A 16,247-nucleotide genomic window follows, 5' to 3' on the forward strand; every position below is an offset into this window, starting at 1 on the left:
CTCTGAAATATTATTGCCACGTAAAATCATTATGGCAAAATGGCTATTAGCTATTTGCTGACTTTGTCTGCCATTTCGTAGCGAGCATGTAGCATGAAGTCATTTCATCAGAGCCTTTTTGCAACATAGAGCTTCCTTCCTGGAACCCAAACTGTGAAATTATGAGCTGTAAAACCAAAACAGTGAGCTGAAAGGCAGTGCGACATAAGTGTATAAAATTGCACAGAATAACACCAATATAGAGTTGGTCGTTAGGTGACAAAGCATCTCTGTACTGTGTCTCTGCCTCCCACTATCTCAGGTTCCAGTCCCTCAGCCTGAACATCTCAGTGGATGATTTATGTAGCAGTGTTGCTCTGTGACCTCAAAATCCGCCCTATCCATACCGCACCTGTCACTGCGCCACTGCCTGCATGCTTACTGAAAACCAAGCCATCCGTGCAAAATGGCAATTTTCCACCCACCTAGAGAATAAAAAAGAAAAAAAAAGAAAAAGAGGATCCAATCTATTTAGGGGCAAAACAAGAAAAAACTCTATGATATGTAGAGCAGGTGCGCGAGGGCTCGGTACGCCACTAACGAGGGAGCTGAACTGCACGCGCCACTGACCACAACACCTGTCGTTTGTAGGGATGCAGAGTTTGGTTTTTACCTCTGCAACACAGTTTGCACAGCAAGAGACCGCAAATGATAAAGCACTTAAGATGGCTACAGATGGGAGGTAGAGGGCCCAGTTTCAGCTGGGGGCACACAGTTCCCAAGCTGTGTCTTGGTAGCATATGATGCATGAGAATCCAGCGGGGACAGCAAAGAGTTGTGCTTGTCTGTCTGGGCCCAAGGTGAAGCCCAGTTTGACCCAGTTCACCATCCCAGGTGGAAACCGTAACGAGCTCATCAGGCCTAACGAAGCTTAACAAGCTTCTAATTGGCAGCGTTATGATGTCCCCGAAGGTCGGAGTGCAGGTTCCTGTGCCAGGAGTGGGAAAAGGCTGCCGCTTCCTGCCAACAGCACGTCGCGTTACTCACTCTCGTCCCTCTGTGTAAACAAAGTCGTGAAAGGACAAGAGGAACTTCTTGCATAAGCAAAAGCAAGAGTTCGTTAACCTATAGAGGAAAATTACACACAAAGAGAAAAGTGGACAGCTCTGATACCAGTCTTGCTACTTCTAGGATCCTTTGAGACACATTTATTAACCTGTCTATGACCAGTATCATGAATAAAGCTCAACAGTGTAGCATAGGACATCAGTGATTTTTCATTGTATCCTGTAACTTTTCTAATTATTTAATGAAACTCAATGACATGCAGTACATTTAAATATTCTGCGTTAAAGGTTAGTACAGCAAATTGACAGATCTCAAGTTTTTTTTCCCCCTCCATCTGCAGTGGAATAAAAAAACTAACAAAACAAAACTGAAATCACTCTTTTCATATTTGATTTTTGGCCTGAACAGAATGATTTGTTTGACAACACTGAATACTGAGGAGAAGCAATGACAGTCCAGCTGAGCTGCTCTAACTATTGCAGAGAAACAAACTTCCTATAGTGTAATGCTGCCACCTTCTGGTTACTAAGCAAAGGTCCCGCTTGGTGAAACTCCCGTCTAGTAAATGCTTGACGACGTGTGATTTCTTGTGTTCAAGCTACTCATCCACACTCTTATTAAACCAACAATTTTAATCCCCAATAAACCATAACACACAAATTTAGAGCTGTAGTCAAAATCCTTTATCAGTTTTGCAGACATAGATTAAACTATGTACATGAAGTATGTATTTGCACACATAACGCAAATGCAAGCTGATTTATAGAAACATGGAGGGTCACTGAGTTCAACAATAACAAAATGAAACAAAAAAAGAAAATGTAGGATTAGAGTGTATTTACAAAAGAATCAAAGAAGGAACAGAAAATCGTATTTGCAGGCTATAAGAACAAATGTTTCAGTGTGAAATAATCTTACAAGTCTTATAAGGCTTGCAAAGGTAGAAGAAGTAAAAGCTTGACTTTACGAGTCTAAAAGACTGGAACAACACTAAAATGAGAGACATATTAGGCAGATTTCCCCAAGGATTTAGCCTCGCAGGGTTTTCCCTAGATTTCAGGAGGGCTTTCAGGTGCTATGGTGGAGTGGGGGTGGGCAATGGGGCGGAAAAACACCAGAGGTTACACGTCAGACCTCAGAAACTCCTGCAGGCCAAACTGGGCTAACAAAACACTTAAGGGCTGATCACAGAAAGATACAGGATAATGGAAAAAAAAGCAACATTAAGGCTTCAAACAAACCAAACTGCAACACTATAAAAGACAGTAGTTACACCTGTACTCTCCATTCAAAAATAATATCTGATGTTAAATATAAGTATAAAAGACAACCCCTCACTTTTTCAAACCTAATTTCCAGAAAAAAATATAGTCTCGTAATTGGGCCTCTCTCTTCAGAGCAGTAGATGGTTGGGTCACTCTGATTTTTCACACAGTGTTGTGAGGCGATTCTGTAGGTAGAAAAGAAAAAAAACAAAAAAAACAACACAGAAATGATGAGGAAAAAAGGCAAATGCAAATAAACTACAACTGTCGTCCTACAAGAACGCGATCAATACACAGTACCTGCAGCAGCCGAATGCTCTTCAGGGCAGTCTCATCCAGTAGGGACAGGTCCACCGAGTCCATCTGACTGGCCAACAGCTGAATGCTCTGGATCAACACAAGATTACAAAACAAAAGCGTGGGTAAATCAGAATTCTCCGTCAGCCTAATCCAAATGTCTTGTGCAAAAATGCATATAATCCATGAATAAAACCCACTAGTCAAATCTCAACATAAATAAAGGCCTAACAAACAGACCAGAGAAAAACTGCATCACTAATGCTGAATCAACCTAAATTTCCTAACTGAATTTCCACACTATTATTTTGTTGCAAAAGCCTGATTTATTGCCTTATACAATCAGCAGCTGGTATCTGTATTGTATCATGTCACCAAAGACAGAATTTGCACTAACAATTTAGAATTACAGTCAAAGTAAATGTTGCATTCTAATCACAAACATCTGATTATAAAGTGGTCATAATTTGTTGAAACTCAGTTTTGTTAAGAATCTGTCCTTTGCTGACACTCCCGGTTGACACAACTTATCACTTAAATAAAACATTGCTCTGTAGGATCCAGAACTCTGAGCCCAGCCAACTATGCACTCACCTCTCCGTTGCCGACGGGGACGTTGATGACAATGTCCTCATTTCCTGCTGCTATGGGAGAGCCGTTGACTGAAATGCTATAGACCCTCTCTTTGTGGCGGGGAACTCTCACTGCAGGGGTCTTAGGAAGCCTGAGGCAAAGAGGCACATGGTGAGAAATATCAACCCCTCACTGTGGGTAATGTCTCCGATTTTGAAAAGAAAACACAAGCTCCAAGAGAGTAAATCGCACTAGATGGCCCATAACATTTCCAATTAGCGAGCTAGCTATGAGAACAAGCCCCCAGTGCCCATATAAGGTATAAAACTCATATAAAGATGATGAGCTAGTGCTTTAGAGATCAACCTGAGATTTATTGCAACAGTTAGGGCATTTATTTGCCCATTTTGTTTTATGAAAATTACAGTAAAAAGCAATAACTGTACAGGAATTTCTGTGGGTGTAATTTCCTCAGCGTTTAATACTTAATATAGCAGATAAAAAGGTACACGCATGCACATAGATACAGACCCTACATGCAGTGCACCAACAAGTGTGCCAAAAAAAATAAAAAACAAAACGAAGAATCCATACTCTGGCAGTATGATCACAGCTATGTACACAATGTACCACAAGCTTTTTCTTAGCACTCAGGTGAGCCACGTAATCATAATCAAGAGATCTGCCCCAGGTTACTTCACCTGTTGGCAGAGTCTTTTAAAATGTGTTTGCCTATGTTTACTACTCTTCTCCAGAATTTTCATTTATGCAAATAGCAAAATATGATAGATGTTGCATCAGTTTACAGGGAATGAGCAATCCTTCCTTGCAGAGACATTGAGAGTTGTCGTAGTATTTTAACATAGAAACCGGTGCAGTGCAGCTGTATCTGTGATACTTACCTTGGGTCGAAGCGTGGGGTGATGAGGGGAGTGGGTCCCATCATCAAAGAAGAATCTAGCATGGTCCTGGCAGGAGTCACCAAAGGCTTCCTGGTCGATCTGAATCCAGAGACACGTTAGTATCACATTATTGAGCTACTAAACTTGAGAAAGGGGTTAAAAAAAAAAAAACAAAGAAAGAAAAGAAAAATGCCTTACCGTCTGATGGAGGTACTCTGCTTGCTGACTGCCAGTGCCTTTGCTCTTTTTGATGTAGTTGGGGGCTTTCTTGTAGCTTTCCCCTAAAGTAAGAACAAGAATTTACACAACACAAAGGGGCTGCACACAAATGACATTCCATAAGTTTATGATCGGTGATGATCTAACTCTCTCTTGCGTGTGATCGAATGAAAATCAGCCACCACCTTCCTTGTTGTGCTCGGTGTGTTTTCATCCTCTGAACCGGATTTGACTCTGCCGTTTTTCTTTGACGCTGTGGGTTGGAAAAAAAAAATAAATTAAAAAAATATATATTTTCCAAACTGTAAATTCTTGACTAGATTGAAAGATGTTGGACATGTTTCGTCATCCATCCTGTCTCATTTAGCATCATCAATAGAACTTTGTTTTTAGACTTGTTCCATTAAAGAATACTTAAAAAGAAAACACAAAAAGTATTTTTAACATACTTTTCTTGACTGATTTCAGAAGGACTGCGTGGTCCTCGGCCACAACGCTCTCAACAATAGCAGCTTCCTCTTCTCTCTGTTCACAGACAGATGTGCATCAAAAACTGAACAAGTGTTTAATACAGCTCAGGGTGTGCCTGCGCAAGCCACAGAGAATCTGAAGCTTGTGTCACAGTGTGAATCTCGAGACATGGTATGAGATACAAGAATCATCAACGTACCTTTGTATCGTCCACCTCTGGCGTCTTTGGTTTCTCGGACTCTACAGAGAGAGGGGTAATTGCTTTCATTTAATGATGATTAAAAAACAAAACAATATAGCATTTTCTCATTTTACAGAATATACACAGCGCTGGCGCAGACGATCATGATATTTCATGCAAATGTGTCTAATTTTTGCGACAACAGATATATGTATTTTGTATGCGTAAAATATAACTGGGGAAAAAAATGCAACTCATACAATACAGTGTACACAGGCAGGCTTTTTTGCAGGGTTCACCGAGTTATATGTAAGACTTTTTAAGACCACATAGAATGCCATTTAATACCCGTTTCATGGTCATACCAGCCAAAGTATCAAAGATATCAATGACAACCAGTAGGAATGATAAAGCACGTATTGTCAGTACTTCCCAGCTGTATGTAACAATAATTACTAATCATATAATCAATCATAAACATGACCTGGATAGGCAGCATAAAATGGATGGATGAATTAACCAAATCCAGGCTCTTTAATACTTTTCGTGACCTGCAGATACCCTGTTAGGATTTTACATGTCAGGAGTCACAAAACTTGCTACAAACAGATGTGCAAAAACATTCTGGTCTTGTGAGGAGATACCAGAGCTGCAGTTATGTGTTTACGTGTCGTTAAAAGCATAATGGCATAAAATGCCTGAGGAGCCCCTGTGGCATAATTGCCAGGAGTATTAAACAACGTTCACAGAATCACGGTAGTTTGGGTTTCATGAGACAAATGCGAGAGCATGTGTGTCAACTTACTGCAGTGCTCCAACCAGGGCATCAACCTGACAGCCTTGGGGAGCTTAATTAGTGCCATGTTGTAGCTGTTGTCAACATCTTTCAGCAGCTGGTTGATCTTCTCCTTCAGTTGTCCAACTCTGGTCTTCACTGTAAAAACACCAAGTGTTGTTGATGATGATCATGCAGTGGTACAGACTAAGCCCCCCAGTAGTTTATAAAGTAGTTAAATTGGCTCCACAGTGACAAACTACAACCTTGAAATGCTCCTCACAGCATGATGCATTGGTACTAATTATCCTGTAATATATTAGCCCCACTGATAAATCATCCAGGCTGATTTCAGTCTATTGCATTTGTACCAGTGTCGGCATATGAGCTGACCAATAAGTTACAAGAAATTGCAGTACAGAAGGGTCAAAGATAAGTTAGAGAAACGGTATCACCATGACAGTTTTTCGGCCAGGGAACACTGCCTGGGGTATTTTTCAGCTCTACACTGTCAGGCAGGCTCAGTACATATCTTGGTCACAAATCTTAAAAAAACCAATTAAGTGTATTATTAACAAAAAAAGTTTGGTATGTGTTTGTGCAAAATAATAATAATAATAATAATGGTTGATTCTTCATCACCTCTCAACTTTCAGTATTCATCTTTGCTCTCAAATGTCAAAATCTGTATCAGATTTTTGTATGCAAAACATATGAAGACCTTATAAAATATGACACTTTGTTATAAATCAAACTACCTAACAGTAAATACAAGTACAGCTTAAAAAGGGTATGCGATTGGGTGGTTGATAAAAAAATTCATCAGCAACTATACTGATCACTGTTTGAGTCATTTTTCATGCAAGGACGACAAACATTTCGTGGTTCTAGCTTCTCCAATGTGAGGATTTGCTGCTTTTTCTTTTAATCATCCTTATTTATTTTCAATAATTTGAGGTTTGGAGTATTGGTTGGACAAAACAAGCATTGTGAAGATTTCACTTTGGGCTCTGGGTAATTGTGTCGACATATCTCATTAGTTTCTGAATTTTTAGAAACCGCACAATCAACTGATTAACGAAAAAGTAATCAGCAGATTAATCCATAATGACAACAATCATTAATTGCAGTCCTATACAAAAGAAAAAAAAAAAATCATCTCTACTACAACCAACCACAACAGTAAAATCCTGCATTTATATTAATGCATGAGTAATAATAAAATAATGATATGATATATAATTGAATTACACTCACGAGTGCCATTTTTCTGCAACAACTACTTATAGAGTACTTAAAATACATTTTCCTGATTATATTTACATACTTTTAGTTACGTGACACTGGAAGTATCCTTTACTTGAGTAAAAGTACAAATGCACAAGTAAAAGTATTTATACACACTGTATAGATACTCTATTACGTAAGTAAAAGTACTGCATTGAAAATGTCGCTAAAGTATATAATTATAATTAGGAATGTGTGCTTATTTATTTGCCTTCCCTTGTGAAATCTCAGCGAAATCAGTTTTTTCGCTTCGACAAAAAAAAATTAAAGGTTTCACAAATCTACAAGCGGGTTTTAAACAGCTTTAAGGCTTTAACAAGGATGTCTAACAGCCTTTCACAACCACAAGCGGATCAAAAAACGGACAGTCGGTCGCTCAGTACTGTCCTATGTAACTTTCCCTTAACTTATAGTCCTTGGAAACTGCTGTGGGTTTTTTTTTGCAACGTCTCGACCAATAGTTAAATATATTCACCCTCGCTGTCGAAATCCTCCAGGAAAGCCTCTAGCTTGGCCGACTTGGGGTTGTTTTTCCGTTGTTTGGTGGTCCTTTTCCTGGGAGCCATGTCTGCATGGAAAGGCGGCGGAGAAGAAGTCAGTTTGCTCACACTTGACGACACACGACGGTAATATCGACGGGTTACATTATTATCCTTTAAAAAGAAACTGCCCGACATGCGGCCCCGCTGGTAATCAAACTAACTTAACGTCAGCGAGCTAACCGTTAAGGCTAAGTTAGCTAGCAAGATCCCGAGCTTGCCCCGAAGTTTGACTGACTTGCTTCATTGTATTGTTTCATCCACACGCACAAGTCTTTCACAAAACACTCTAGTTAATTACCTTTTTTTCCCATTACGATATATATTTTACAAACAATTCATTACCTGATTATTGTATTTGCTCGGGCGACCCTCGACTCTTCCTTCTTCACAAAGCCGTTTTCAAATCTACGCGCGGGGAGGGGCCAAAACCCCCGAACAGCCAATAAGGACGCGTGTTTTCTACGAGTCACGGTAAAATAGTTCTCGGCCTATCGTAGCACCAGACGTCAGTGTTTACATCAGGGGAACGGAAATGGTGTTCAAGCAACATGGTAGAAATGTGATGTTATTAGCAGCGAGACAGCTACATTTTAAAGGGCTACAGAGATCGTATTAACGAAAACCCTTTGCTCTGAAACGAGAGAAAACAAATTGAAACACAAGGATTCATTTATTGTGCACATGTTGCTTTCTCTTTGGTCAACTGTTGTCTAGAAATCGTCAGCTGAAATGTCCACACCTGCCCCATCATCACTTCATCAAGCGCTGAGGAAAGGCTTCAGTAGTCTGAAAAACAATCAGAAAGTATGGAGGAGCGTGCTGGCCGAGTGCGGCCCTCTGATGGCGTCTCTCGGGAATTTGGCAGAGCAGTCCAGGGCGCTGTCCAACGTCCAAATCTCCAGCACGCCGCTCAGAGACTTCCCTGACCTGGAGGATCGGCTGCGCTTCAAGCTCTCGCAAGCCACGGACACCGTGCTAGGCCAGCTCAACGAGAAGATGTAAGTCACCGGGTAAATAGTGCGACACAAATTAAGACTGCGGTGATGACGTACGGGCTCACCTCTCTCTGACTGTTCACAATCTCGACCTGAGATGTAAAACATCACAGACACAACCCGTGACTTCCTTTTTTTTTTTTTTTTTTGGCATCTAGCTGATGTGGTTATTTAATAATCACTCGTTATAACAGCAGCCATGCAGGGCCAGCTCAACCTGCCAGAAGGGGCCCTGGGCAGTAGGATTATTGGGCCTCTACCGACCCCCAATTCTAAGTGATTCTGAGATCGAAACATGCCTCTTTTTTTTAGTGATACTCAGTGATATGTCACTGTTAATTATTGTCCTGCTGCACTTAAAAACAGTGTGTCACTCATCCCCACTGCCATACGTATTCTGATTTTTGCCGTTGCGACACGTGCCACCGCTGATTATGAAATGCTGGTGTTACTTTCACTGGCAGATGCTACTTCTCACTGTCATATCATATATCAGTGGTGTAGCACTCGTGTTTTAGCGACTGACTCTTAGTGACACTCCACTTTGACCAGTGGCATGTCACTACTCCTGGCATATGGCACATCTAAACAGTATGTCACTGGTGTTCCCCTGTCACGCGTCACTTTCCACTGGCATGTGACACTGAAACAAGAGTGGCGCACCATTGGTATATGCCGGTGAAAAGCGGAACCTGCCAGGGGAACAGGAAATCCCCAAAACGCAGCGGCAGATCATGAGCAGGCGTGGCATATGCCAGAGAAAATCAGTAGATGCCAGAGGGAGGCCGCATCTGTGAGTAGAACATTTGGGACGTACCATCTGTAAGTGCCATAAGCCAGTAGAATAACAATGGCTTACCAAAAAACCACCAGTTGCATACCACTGTGATTCGCCATATGCCACTAAAACAAGAGTGGCAATTTGATCAGACACACACCTATTTATCGCATGTGAGCACAGTATCAGCAAGGGGTTTAAAATAATATTTTGGATTTTGACACAGGGCACATATTCTATCTATCCATCCACGCATCCTTCCCTCCCTCTTCCCCTCAGGTCTTCTCTCCAGTCTGTCCGAGATGCCATCAGCAACCAGGTCTCTGCGGCCGTCCAGTTGTACGAGCAGAACACAGACAGTCTGGATGTCCTGGCTGTAACTGAGCGCTCCGCCACCACCCCGTCCATCGCTGACATGCTGGAGTGGCTGCAGGATGCTGAGCGTCACTATCGGCAACAGTATCTTTTATGTTCGGGTTTGGCATTGGGTTGGGTTTGCGTTGTGCTCGGGGTCTTTTTCTCCTCAACACGCGTGTTCAGATTTCTGAGGAGGAAAACTCTTCTTCAGATGCTGAGAGCAGACAATCTCTCCCTTTTAGAATCTGCTCCCAAGAGATGGAAATCCTTGGAGTCTCCTAGTACAGAAGACTGCATCACAGGTAAAATAGCCCTGTAGATATGCACAAATAACTAATTGATAATTTCATCTATCTCTTACAACTGTGGTTTTATTTACTTTCTTACCAGTTGTTATTGTGTTATCCTTGTTTTATTGCAAAGCATTTTGCAACACTGTCTGTGCTGTTCAATGTAGAATTTTTTTGAAATATTATTATATTTGACAGGTTCATTTTTATAAGATAAACAGTTTGAAGCATTGAGCGACACCTTTACAGTCCATTTGAATCAGTCCACACTGTAACACCTTTACCTCTGTAATCTTTGAATCAGGTGCTGGTGATGTATCATGCATTCCTCACCCCGCTCTGCTTTTTCTAGATCTTCCTTTTATTCATTTAGTGGGTCAAAGTATGGGAAGTCACATAAAGCTGTCTTTTGTGCAGTAACGTGGAAATTTGATAGCATAACCCCTTTTTAAAACTCTCGAACAAAAGCAAAAATGTCAGAAATGTTGACTTTCAGTAGGACTTTTCCTTTCATAGTTCACTGTCTTTTCAGTTATCTTCTTTGCATTACTCATATGGACAACTTAATGGACTTGTTCCAGGGCCAGCATTCAAAAAATTGAAAAAAAAGTTTAAAAAAAAACAAATAAAACAAAAAAGTACCGGAAAACTTTTCACTTGACCTTGCAAACCCATGTTGTAATATTGATCTAATGTCACTTCATATAACTTATGTTTTAGTTTAAGCTGACCAGAGACCAGTGCTCGGCCAAATCTCCAATTCATTTTCATCAGCTGTCAGAGCTGGTTGCGTGGGTGTATGTTAAATACATGGTGCTGGAGATTTGTAGGTGAATTAATTACCTCTCTGTTTTCCTTTCAGATGCACTTTGCAAAGTGTCGCTCTTCATGGAGTCCCAATGAAGAGAGTTAAAAGTAACACGAGTGGAACTCAGACCAGTTTGTGAATTTGGCAGCATTTTTACGAGGACGCTGGAAGAGAAGAACCAGATGAGAAAAACTAAACTAACATCACTAAAACTAAACTGACTAAACATACTGTACATGTGTAAATTGGATGGATACTTGGATGCTAGGGTGAGGACTGGATTTTTATTTGGTCAGGAAAAATGAGTCCAGATCTGTTCTTGGATGGGAAGTATCTGCACATATCAGACTGTATATACAAGTAGTAATACAAGATGGAAGAGAAGATGACGAAGAGGATTACCGCGTATCGAAAGATGCCTCTATCCACAGAAGGGCATTGTGGCATCATTTCATACTTAAGTGTTGATACAGTGAAAATAACTGTACCATTCTGTTGTCTGTAATGGCAAAAATCACCCCAAAGCAAATATATTTTTCAGGAAAATCCGGCACACACAAGGAGAAAGACAGGCCCAACATACGGTAGTTAGTTAAGCACGCTTTACCAAACTTATTTTATTTCACAGTTTTGATGTATGCAAAATGACTCAAGGCTTTTAAGGTTCAAATCAAGGGGTGATGACACTGTCAAAGAATGACTGATTGAGAAATCACTGCAATCTTCACAACACAAACCCTCATAAAAGCCACCTTAAAATTCATGCTTTTTTTTGTGAATGCCGTTGATTTGACAGTATAGGCACTGGGCCTTCTTCAGGCACGACTATAAATCACAGTGCAGCAAAAGTCAAATGTCAAAGGCACACGAATGTTTGCAGGTACTGAAGACAAGTTTAAAATTACAAAGAGATATACAAACTAATCAAGATATAGGTTAGCTTGTAGCTTGAAATTCAAAGACTTAAAACCCGGGACAGTAAATTTAGGGCAAGAACCGGAGTTACACAGTTCCCCCTCTCTCCACCTGCCGCTATTCCTTCTTCCTCTTCCTATACATACTCCTTCAGTGGTAGACTATTGGATGTGATAGGTTTTGGGGGATCTGGTGCTGAAGCGGGTGAATTAGCAAAGCTCCGGCCTATGTAACCCCTGCGGTATCTGCCACTCCTCTCAATGAGGGGGCACGTGCTGCTCAACACAGCTCCGCTGATCATTAGAATAACCGCAGCCGCCCAGCCCAGATAAATGGCCTGACCCAGCTCTCTTTTGTGCATCAAGGGCACGTTGGGGTTGTAGAAATCCTGTACGACGGTGTTAGCAGTCCAGGAAACGGGAATCAAAACGCACAGGCCCGTGAGAATGAAGAGAACCCCGCCTGACAGCGCGATACCGGCCTTTGCCCGGCGGTCGTCCCCGGCGCAGGTGGTGCACTTCATGCCACAGCAGGAAACGGTGCAGGAGAGCCAGCCCATGAAGATGGCCAAACACATGAGGGCGCGGGCCGCCTGGATGTCCGGAGGTAACGCCAGCAGGGAATCGTATGTCTTGCACTGCATGTGACCAGTAGTCTGGTAGATGCAGTTCATCCAGATGCCTTCCCATTTGATCTCCGAGGTCAGGATGTTGCTACCAATGAAGGCCGAGACCTTCCACTGAGGCAGGGCCGTGACGGCGATCGCCATGATCCAGCCGGTCACCGCGCAGGTGAAGCTGATCAGCTGCATGCCAGTGTTCACCATGATGACAACACTTCTTTAGTCTCACTGCTTCCACTGAGCAATTACCAATTTCTTTTACTACCCCGGTTGCCTCTTTGGCGAGATCGTATTTTTGTTCTTATCCTTCTTTCGGTTTTCAGAGTCTACTGCTTTGGTTTACTTGTCTTTCTGTTGTTTGGCCTGGCCAAGCCTTACGGTCCTCGGCCCAGTGTCACTTTGTCAGCAGCCATTTTCTTCTCTTTTTCTTTTTCTCTTCAACATCTGCCCACTGTTTTCACTTCCACGTGTCCTCAATACCCTGGGTTATCCAGACGTAATCGCCTGCTTTCTCTTGACAGTCATCCACCTCTTCAAAGCACCAGAGCTCACACACTTTCCCCTCCTTTTCACTCCTGAGTTTGAGTCAATGCATTATTGAGTAGCCGATAGCTGTGCAGCCGCCTGTGGCAGCCGTCAGGAGCGGGATCAATCAGGCTTCACAGTCCTGGCCTTGTTGATGAAATGGATCTCAGCCAGGCTCTTTTTTTTTTGTTTTTTTTGTGTGTGTGGAAGTGGTTTTTTGCCTTCGACTGTGGTTCAAACCCAAGAAGCCAATTGTTAAGCTGCAGCGTATTTCAGTGTCACTCTCCTGGTTTAGTGTAGCCTTACCTAGTTGGATCAGACTGACATAACCTGATACTTGGATTCTAGGCCACTGATGCCGCTAGGAGTGTATCCTGTCACTGCAAGGTTGAAAATAGCGATGCTCGATTACACAGAATAAAAATCCGGTGTAGCTTTTTACCTCTTGTTCCACAGAAATCCAAGGTTTTGTCCTCATAGAATAAATTAAACAAATATCCACTGGAGGTGATCAATCAAAAGAGGTTCTTCCAGGCCCTTATTTGAGCATCTTTTAATCGGTGTTATCTAAAAAAATTTTTTTTTAAAAAGCACAGGTTTCCAGAGGAAAACAGCCAGCAGAATTCATCATCAGACACTGGTGCTGTTGCCAGCTGACGTGTTGCCTTGTTGACAATAAACACGCTGGGGTCCAAGCCTTGACAAGGCCACTTCAGACTTCAGCTGCCGCTCGGCTTCACCCTCCTCCCCAACAGCTTCCTGCGGTATCCACGCAGCCCAAATGGGTCAGTCCGGTTCCAACAAGAGTAAAAATAAAAAAAATCAGGGCTGCGTAGTGAGACTTCTGGGTAAACAGAGCATCAGTTCACTCCGTCCCATCTTCAGCATCGCTGTCAAACCTACAAAAGCGACACTGAACCACAGGGAAAAAAAAAAGAAACCCCAGTGATGCGGGAGAGAGGGCCAAAGAGGGTGAGACAACAAAAGGAGGGAGGGGTGGATGGATGGGGATGGAGCAGTGTCTGTAGGTGGATCAGTTAACACAAAGACAACATGGAGGGCCTCTACAATGGGGATTACACACTTTGTATTGCTCCATACCACACAAATTCACATGTATTTTAAAGGAGCTGTCACAAAAATTAGCTTTCATTTGCCCTTTTTTTCTGACACGGCATTGAAAGAGAGGAACAGCTTTACAAAGTGGGGTCATAGGTAGTCAAACAATGAGCTTGAAATGCTGAAAAGCCACAGGAGAAATACACAGGTTACAGGTAAAATGTCGCTCACCACTGTATCATGACACACGGTTTCATTTTGGCAATGGGGAAACTACAAAACCCAGGATTCTGACACTTTAGCCGAAACTGCTTTTTGTTTAATCTTAATTATTTCATTTCAAAGTGTCACAAAATTGTGGCTGAAACATAAACAGGCTGAAATGGCAGGTCTCTGTCAGGTCATTTATTATAGTAATTTAAACATATGGTAGTTATTGTTAAGAAAACAGCTAGTGGAGAAAAAATAGACTTTGTGTGACAGAAGGATGCGACAGCAGCTCTTTGTCTTCACATTCAGAAATCCCCCCTAACCAGGACCGCTCTCGCCCGATCTGCATTACACTGAACCTTGGCGTTCCATTGTGCCGATGAATTAAATATCACGGCATCAAGATCTGTGGCTCAGGTTTCCTTTCTTCTGTAGCCTCCGCTCTCCTTGGTAACGGTGGTCATGACAACCAGCCGGGGCACAGGAAACAGGAGGAGAGGAGAGGAGAGGCGATGATACACAAAGGGAGTCAGAGGAGGGTGACACATACCAATGAATGCTATCCAGTGTGAATGGATAAACAGACAGATGTGTGTGTGTGTGTGTGTGTGTGTATGTGCGCGCGCCTACAGGAGCCCGGGTCCAGTACATGATTGTAGTGAAAATACACCACAGTTATTGCTAATTTCATGCAGCCTTATATGCATTGTAATTAAGACAAATGTTTGTTTTTTTCAATAAAACAATTTATGTGTCATATTATCACTACAAAGGAGGGTGACTGAGGTTTGGTGTTTTTTGATTTCACACACAAAAATACAGACTTTGTGGGCAATTCAACATCCTTAACTCAGTGTTTTTGTCCAGAGGCGGTCATCCCAGCTGAATGCATGAACTCTTGTCTTAGGCATCGGGAACGGAGGCACTACAACAACCACAGCACTGTATCCTAAGTTCACAGGAGAAGTGGAAAATAGTGTAAACAAATCGCATTGTGAATGTTTGGCTACTGATAACCACGTCACGACTTAAATGTGGAATGTAATTTGTTTATTTAACATTTAGTAATACACATTAATGAACAAATAGGTAATATACCACCGTTTTTTTTAAATTGATTCAGTATACTCCGCTCCGTGAATACCTCAGTGGAACGTCAGCTGCCAGCAAATGTTTGTTTGGTTCCAAATTTTACTGCCTTTATTCCCAAAATGTGTGTGTGTAGAAGGGAACTGTGGTTACTGATCAAATAAATAGAAAAATGTAAGAGAATTTGAGTGTGTTTTTAATACTCCTATGCAAAAAATTATAAATTTTTTTTTAAAAACCATAGGATTCCATTCTTTCTTTTGCTTTTCACATGTATGTGCCCGGATAAAATGGTGCCAAACAAATATACAGTAATTATATTTTAAGCTGCTACACTGGTTGCCACTTACATTCATATAGATATATATATATATATATTTTATTTTACATGTCTAGGTTAGGCCCTGAGCTAGAGTATATGACAAACTTGTGTTCTAGAGTACTTTAGTAAAGCCCAAAGATCCTCAAGCCCATACACCGTCTCATTGTAAAAAGAAAGGTGACTGGGCTTTTTGTAAGAAGTATGAACTCTTAAGCTTTTCTTGCCACATGCTCACCTAAAACAAAGTTCAGTAAAACTGCATCTACACTGGTTAACATGGTAAGAATAGAGTAACAGAGCTTTAATATGTATCTTTCAATTCTCAATTGTGGTTATTTACCTGAAGAAGACCTGTTGGTTCAAACATCGACAATAAAATGGATCTGTGAATCTAGTGTGCGGGTATTCTTTGTATTGTATTTCATGGATTTTCCTGTACGCAGCAACTATTGTATGGTGGGTGTGAACACGGCCACTTATAAATTGTTTTTACATGGTAAGAGCACAGGCCTCTAATGAAACAACTTGTGGAAAAAAGCATCATTAAGCTGCTTCGGTCACTTCATACCCTCAGTTTGATCTTCGATGAACATCAAGGTAATGGTTACATCATTAATGTTTTACCGTTCTCAGCAATCATGTGATCCCAGTTAGCTTGGTAAAGAATGCCATCTAGTGACTAAACACACACACACACACACACACACACACAGCCATT

The 16,247-nt window shown here is 41.6% G+C and overlaps 3 protein-coding genes across 3 annotated transcripts; 1 reads left to right on the forward strand and 2 right to left on the reverse strand.

Moving 5' to 3' along the window:
* Nucleotides 1–1,707: 1,707 nt before the first annotated feature.
* Nucleotides 1,708–8,033, reverse strand: cdca8 (cell division cycle associated 8). Its single transcript, XM_040121652.1, has 11 exons — nt 7,902–8,033; nt 7,493–7,585; nt 5,761–5,889; nt 4,974–5,014; nt 4,753–4,828; nt 4,489–4,556; nt 4,283–4,365; nt 4,085–4,183; nt 3,204–3,333; nt 2,613–2,699; nt 1,708–2,497 (listed from the first exon to the last, which is right to left on the reverse strand). Exons 2-11 carry the CDS (start codon nt 7,581–7,583, stop codon nt 2,462–2,464), a joined length of 840 nt encoding a protein of 279 aa, XP_039977586.1. The 5' UTR covers nt 7,584–7,585; nt 7,902–8,033; the 3' UTR covers nt 1,708–2,461.
* Nucleotides 8,034–8,051: 18 nt separating this feature from the next.
* Nucleotides 8,052–13,040, forward strand: c19h1orf109 (c19h1orf109 homolog (H. sapiens)). The gene is made up of 4 exons (XM_040121655.1): nt 8,052–8,557; nt 9,612–9,791; nt 9,873–9,991; nt 10,842–13,040. The coding sequence occupies exons 1-4, from the start codon at nt 8,289–8,291 to the stop codon at nt 10,880–10,882; spliced, it is 609 nt and encodes a 202-aa protein (XP_039977589.1). The 5' UTR covers nt 8,052–8,288; the 3' UTR covers nt 10,883–13,040.
* LOC120786294 (claudin-4) lies at nt 11,839–12,528 on the reverse strand. Its single transcript, XM_040121654.1, has one exon. It carries the CDS (start codon nt 12,526–12,528, stop codon nt 11,839–11,841), a length of 690 nt encoding a protein of 229 aa, XP_039977588.1.
* Nucleotides 13,041–16,247: the final 3,207 nt, after the last annotated feature.

The sequence above is a fragment of the Xiphias gladius genome, chromosome 24, assembly GCF_016859285.1.
Source record: "Xiphias gladius isolate SHS-SW01 ecotype Sanya breed wild chromosome 24, ASM1685928v1, whole genome shotgun sequence".
NCBI classification, from domain to species: Eukaryota; Metazoa; Chordata; class Actinopteri; order Istiophoriformes; family Xiphiidae; genus Xiphias; species Xiphias gladius.

What these genes read in the sequence shown, in the direction of transcription:
- cdca8 (XM_040121652.1), bottom strand. Translation starts at nt 7,583, where the DNA reads ATGGCTCCCAGGAAAAGGACCACCAAACAACGGAAAAACAACCCCAAG. An exon ending in GCCCTGGTTGGAGCACTGCA is followed by an intron (nt 5,015 to 5,760) that starts GTAAGTTGACAC and finishes CTCTCTCTGTAG; the next exon opens with AGTCCGAGAAACCAAAGACG. An exon ending in CAGAGTACCTCCATCAGACG is followed by an intron (nt 4,184 to 4,282) that starts GTAAGGCATTTT and finishes CTCTGGATTCAG; the next exon opens with ATCGACCAGGAAGCCTTTGG.
- c19h1orf109 (XM_040121655.1), top strand. Translation starts at nt 8,289, where the DNA reads ATGTCCACACCTGCCCCATCATCACTTCATCAAGCGCTGAGGAAAGGC. An exon ending in GAGCGTCACTATCGGCAACA is followed by an intron (nt 9,792 to 9,872) that starts GTATCTTTTATG and finishes ACGCGTGTTCAG; the next exon opens with ATTTCTGAGGAGGAAAACTC. An exon ending in TACAGAAGACTGCATCACAG is followed by an intron (nt 9,992 to 10,841) that starts GTAAAATAGCCC and finishes TTTTCCTTTCAG; the next exon opens with ATGCACTTTGCAAAGTGTCG.
- LOC120786294 (XM_040121654.1), bottom strand. Translation starts at nt 12,528, where the DNA reads ATGGTGAACACTGGCATGCAGCTGATCAGCTTCACCTGCGCGGTGACC.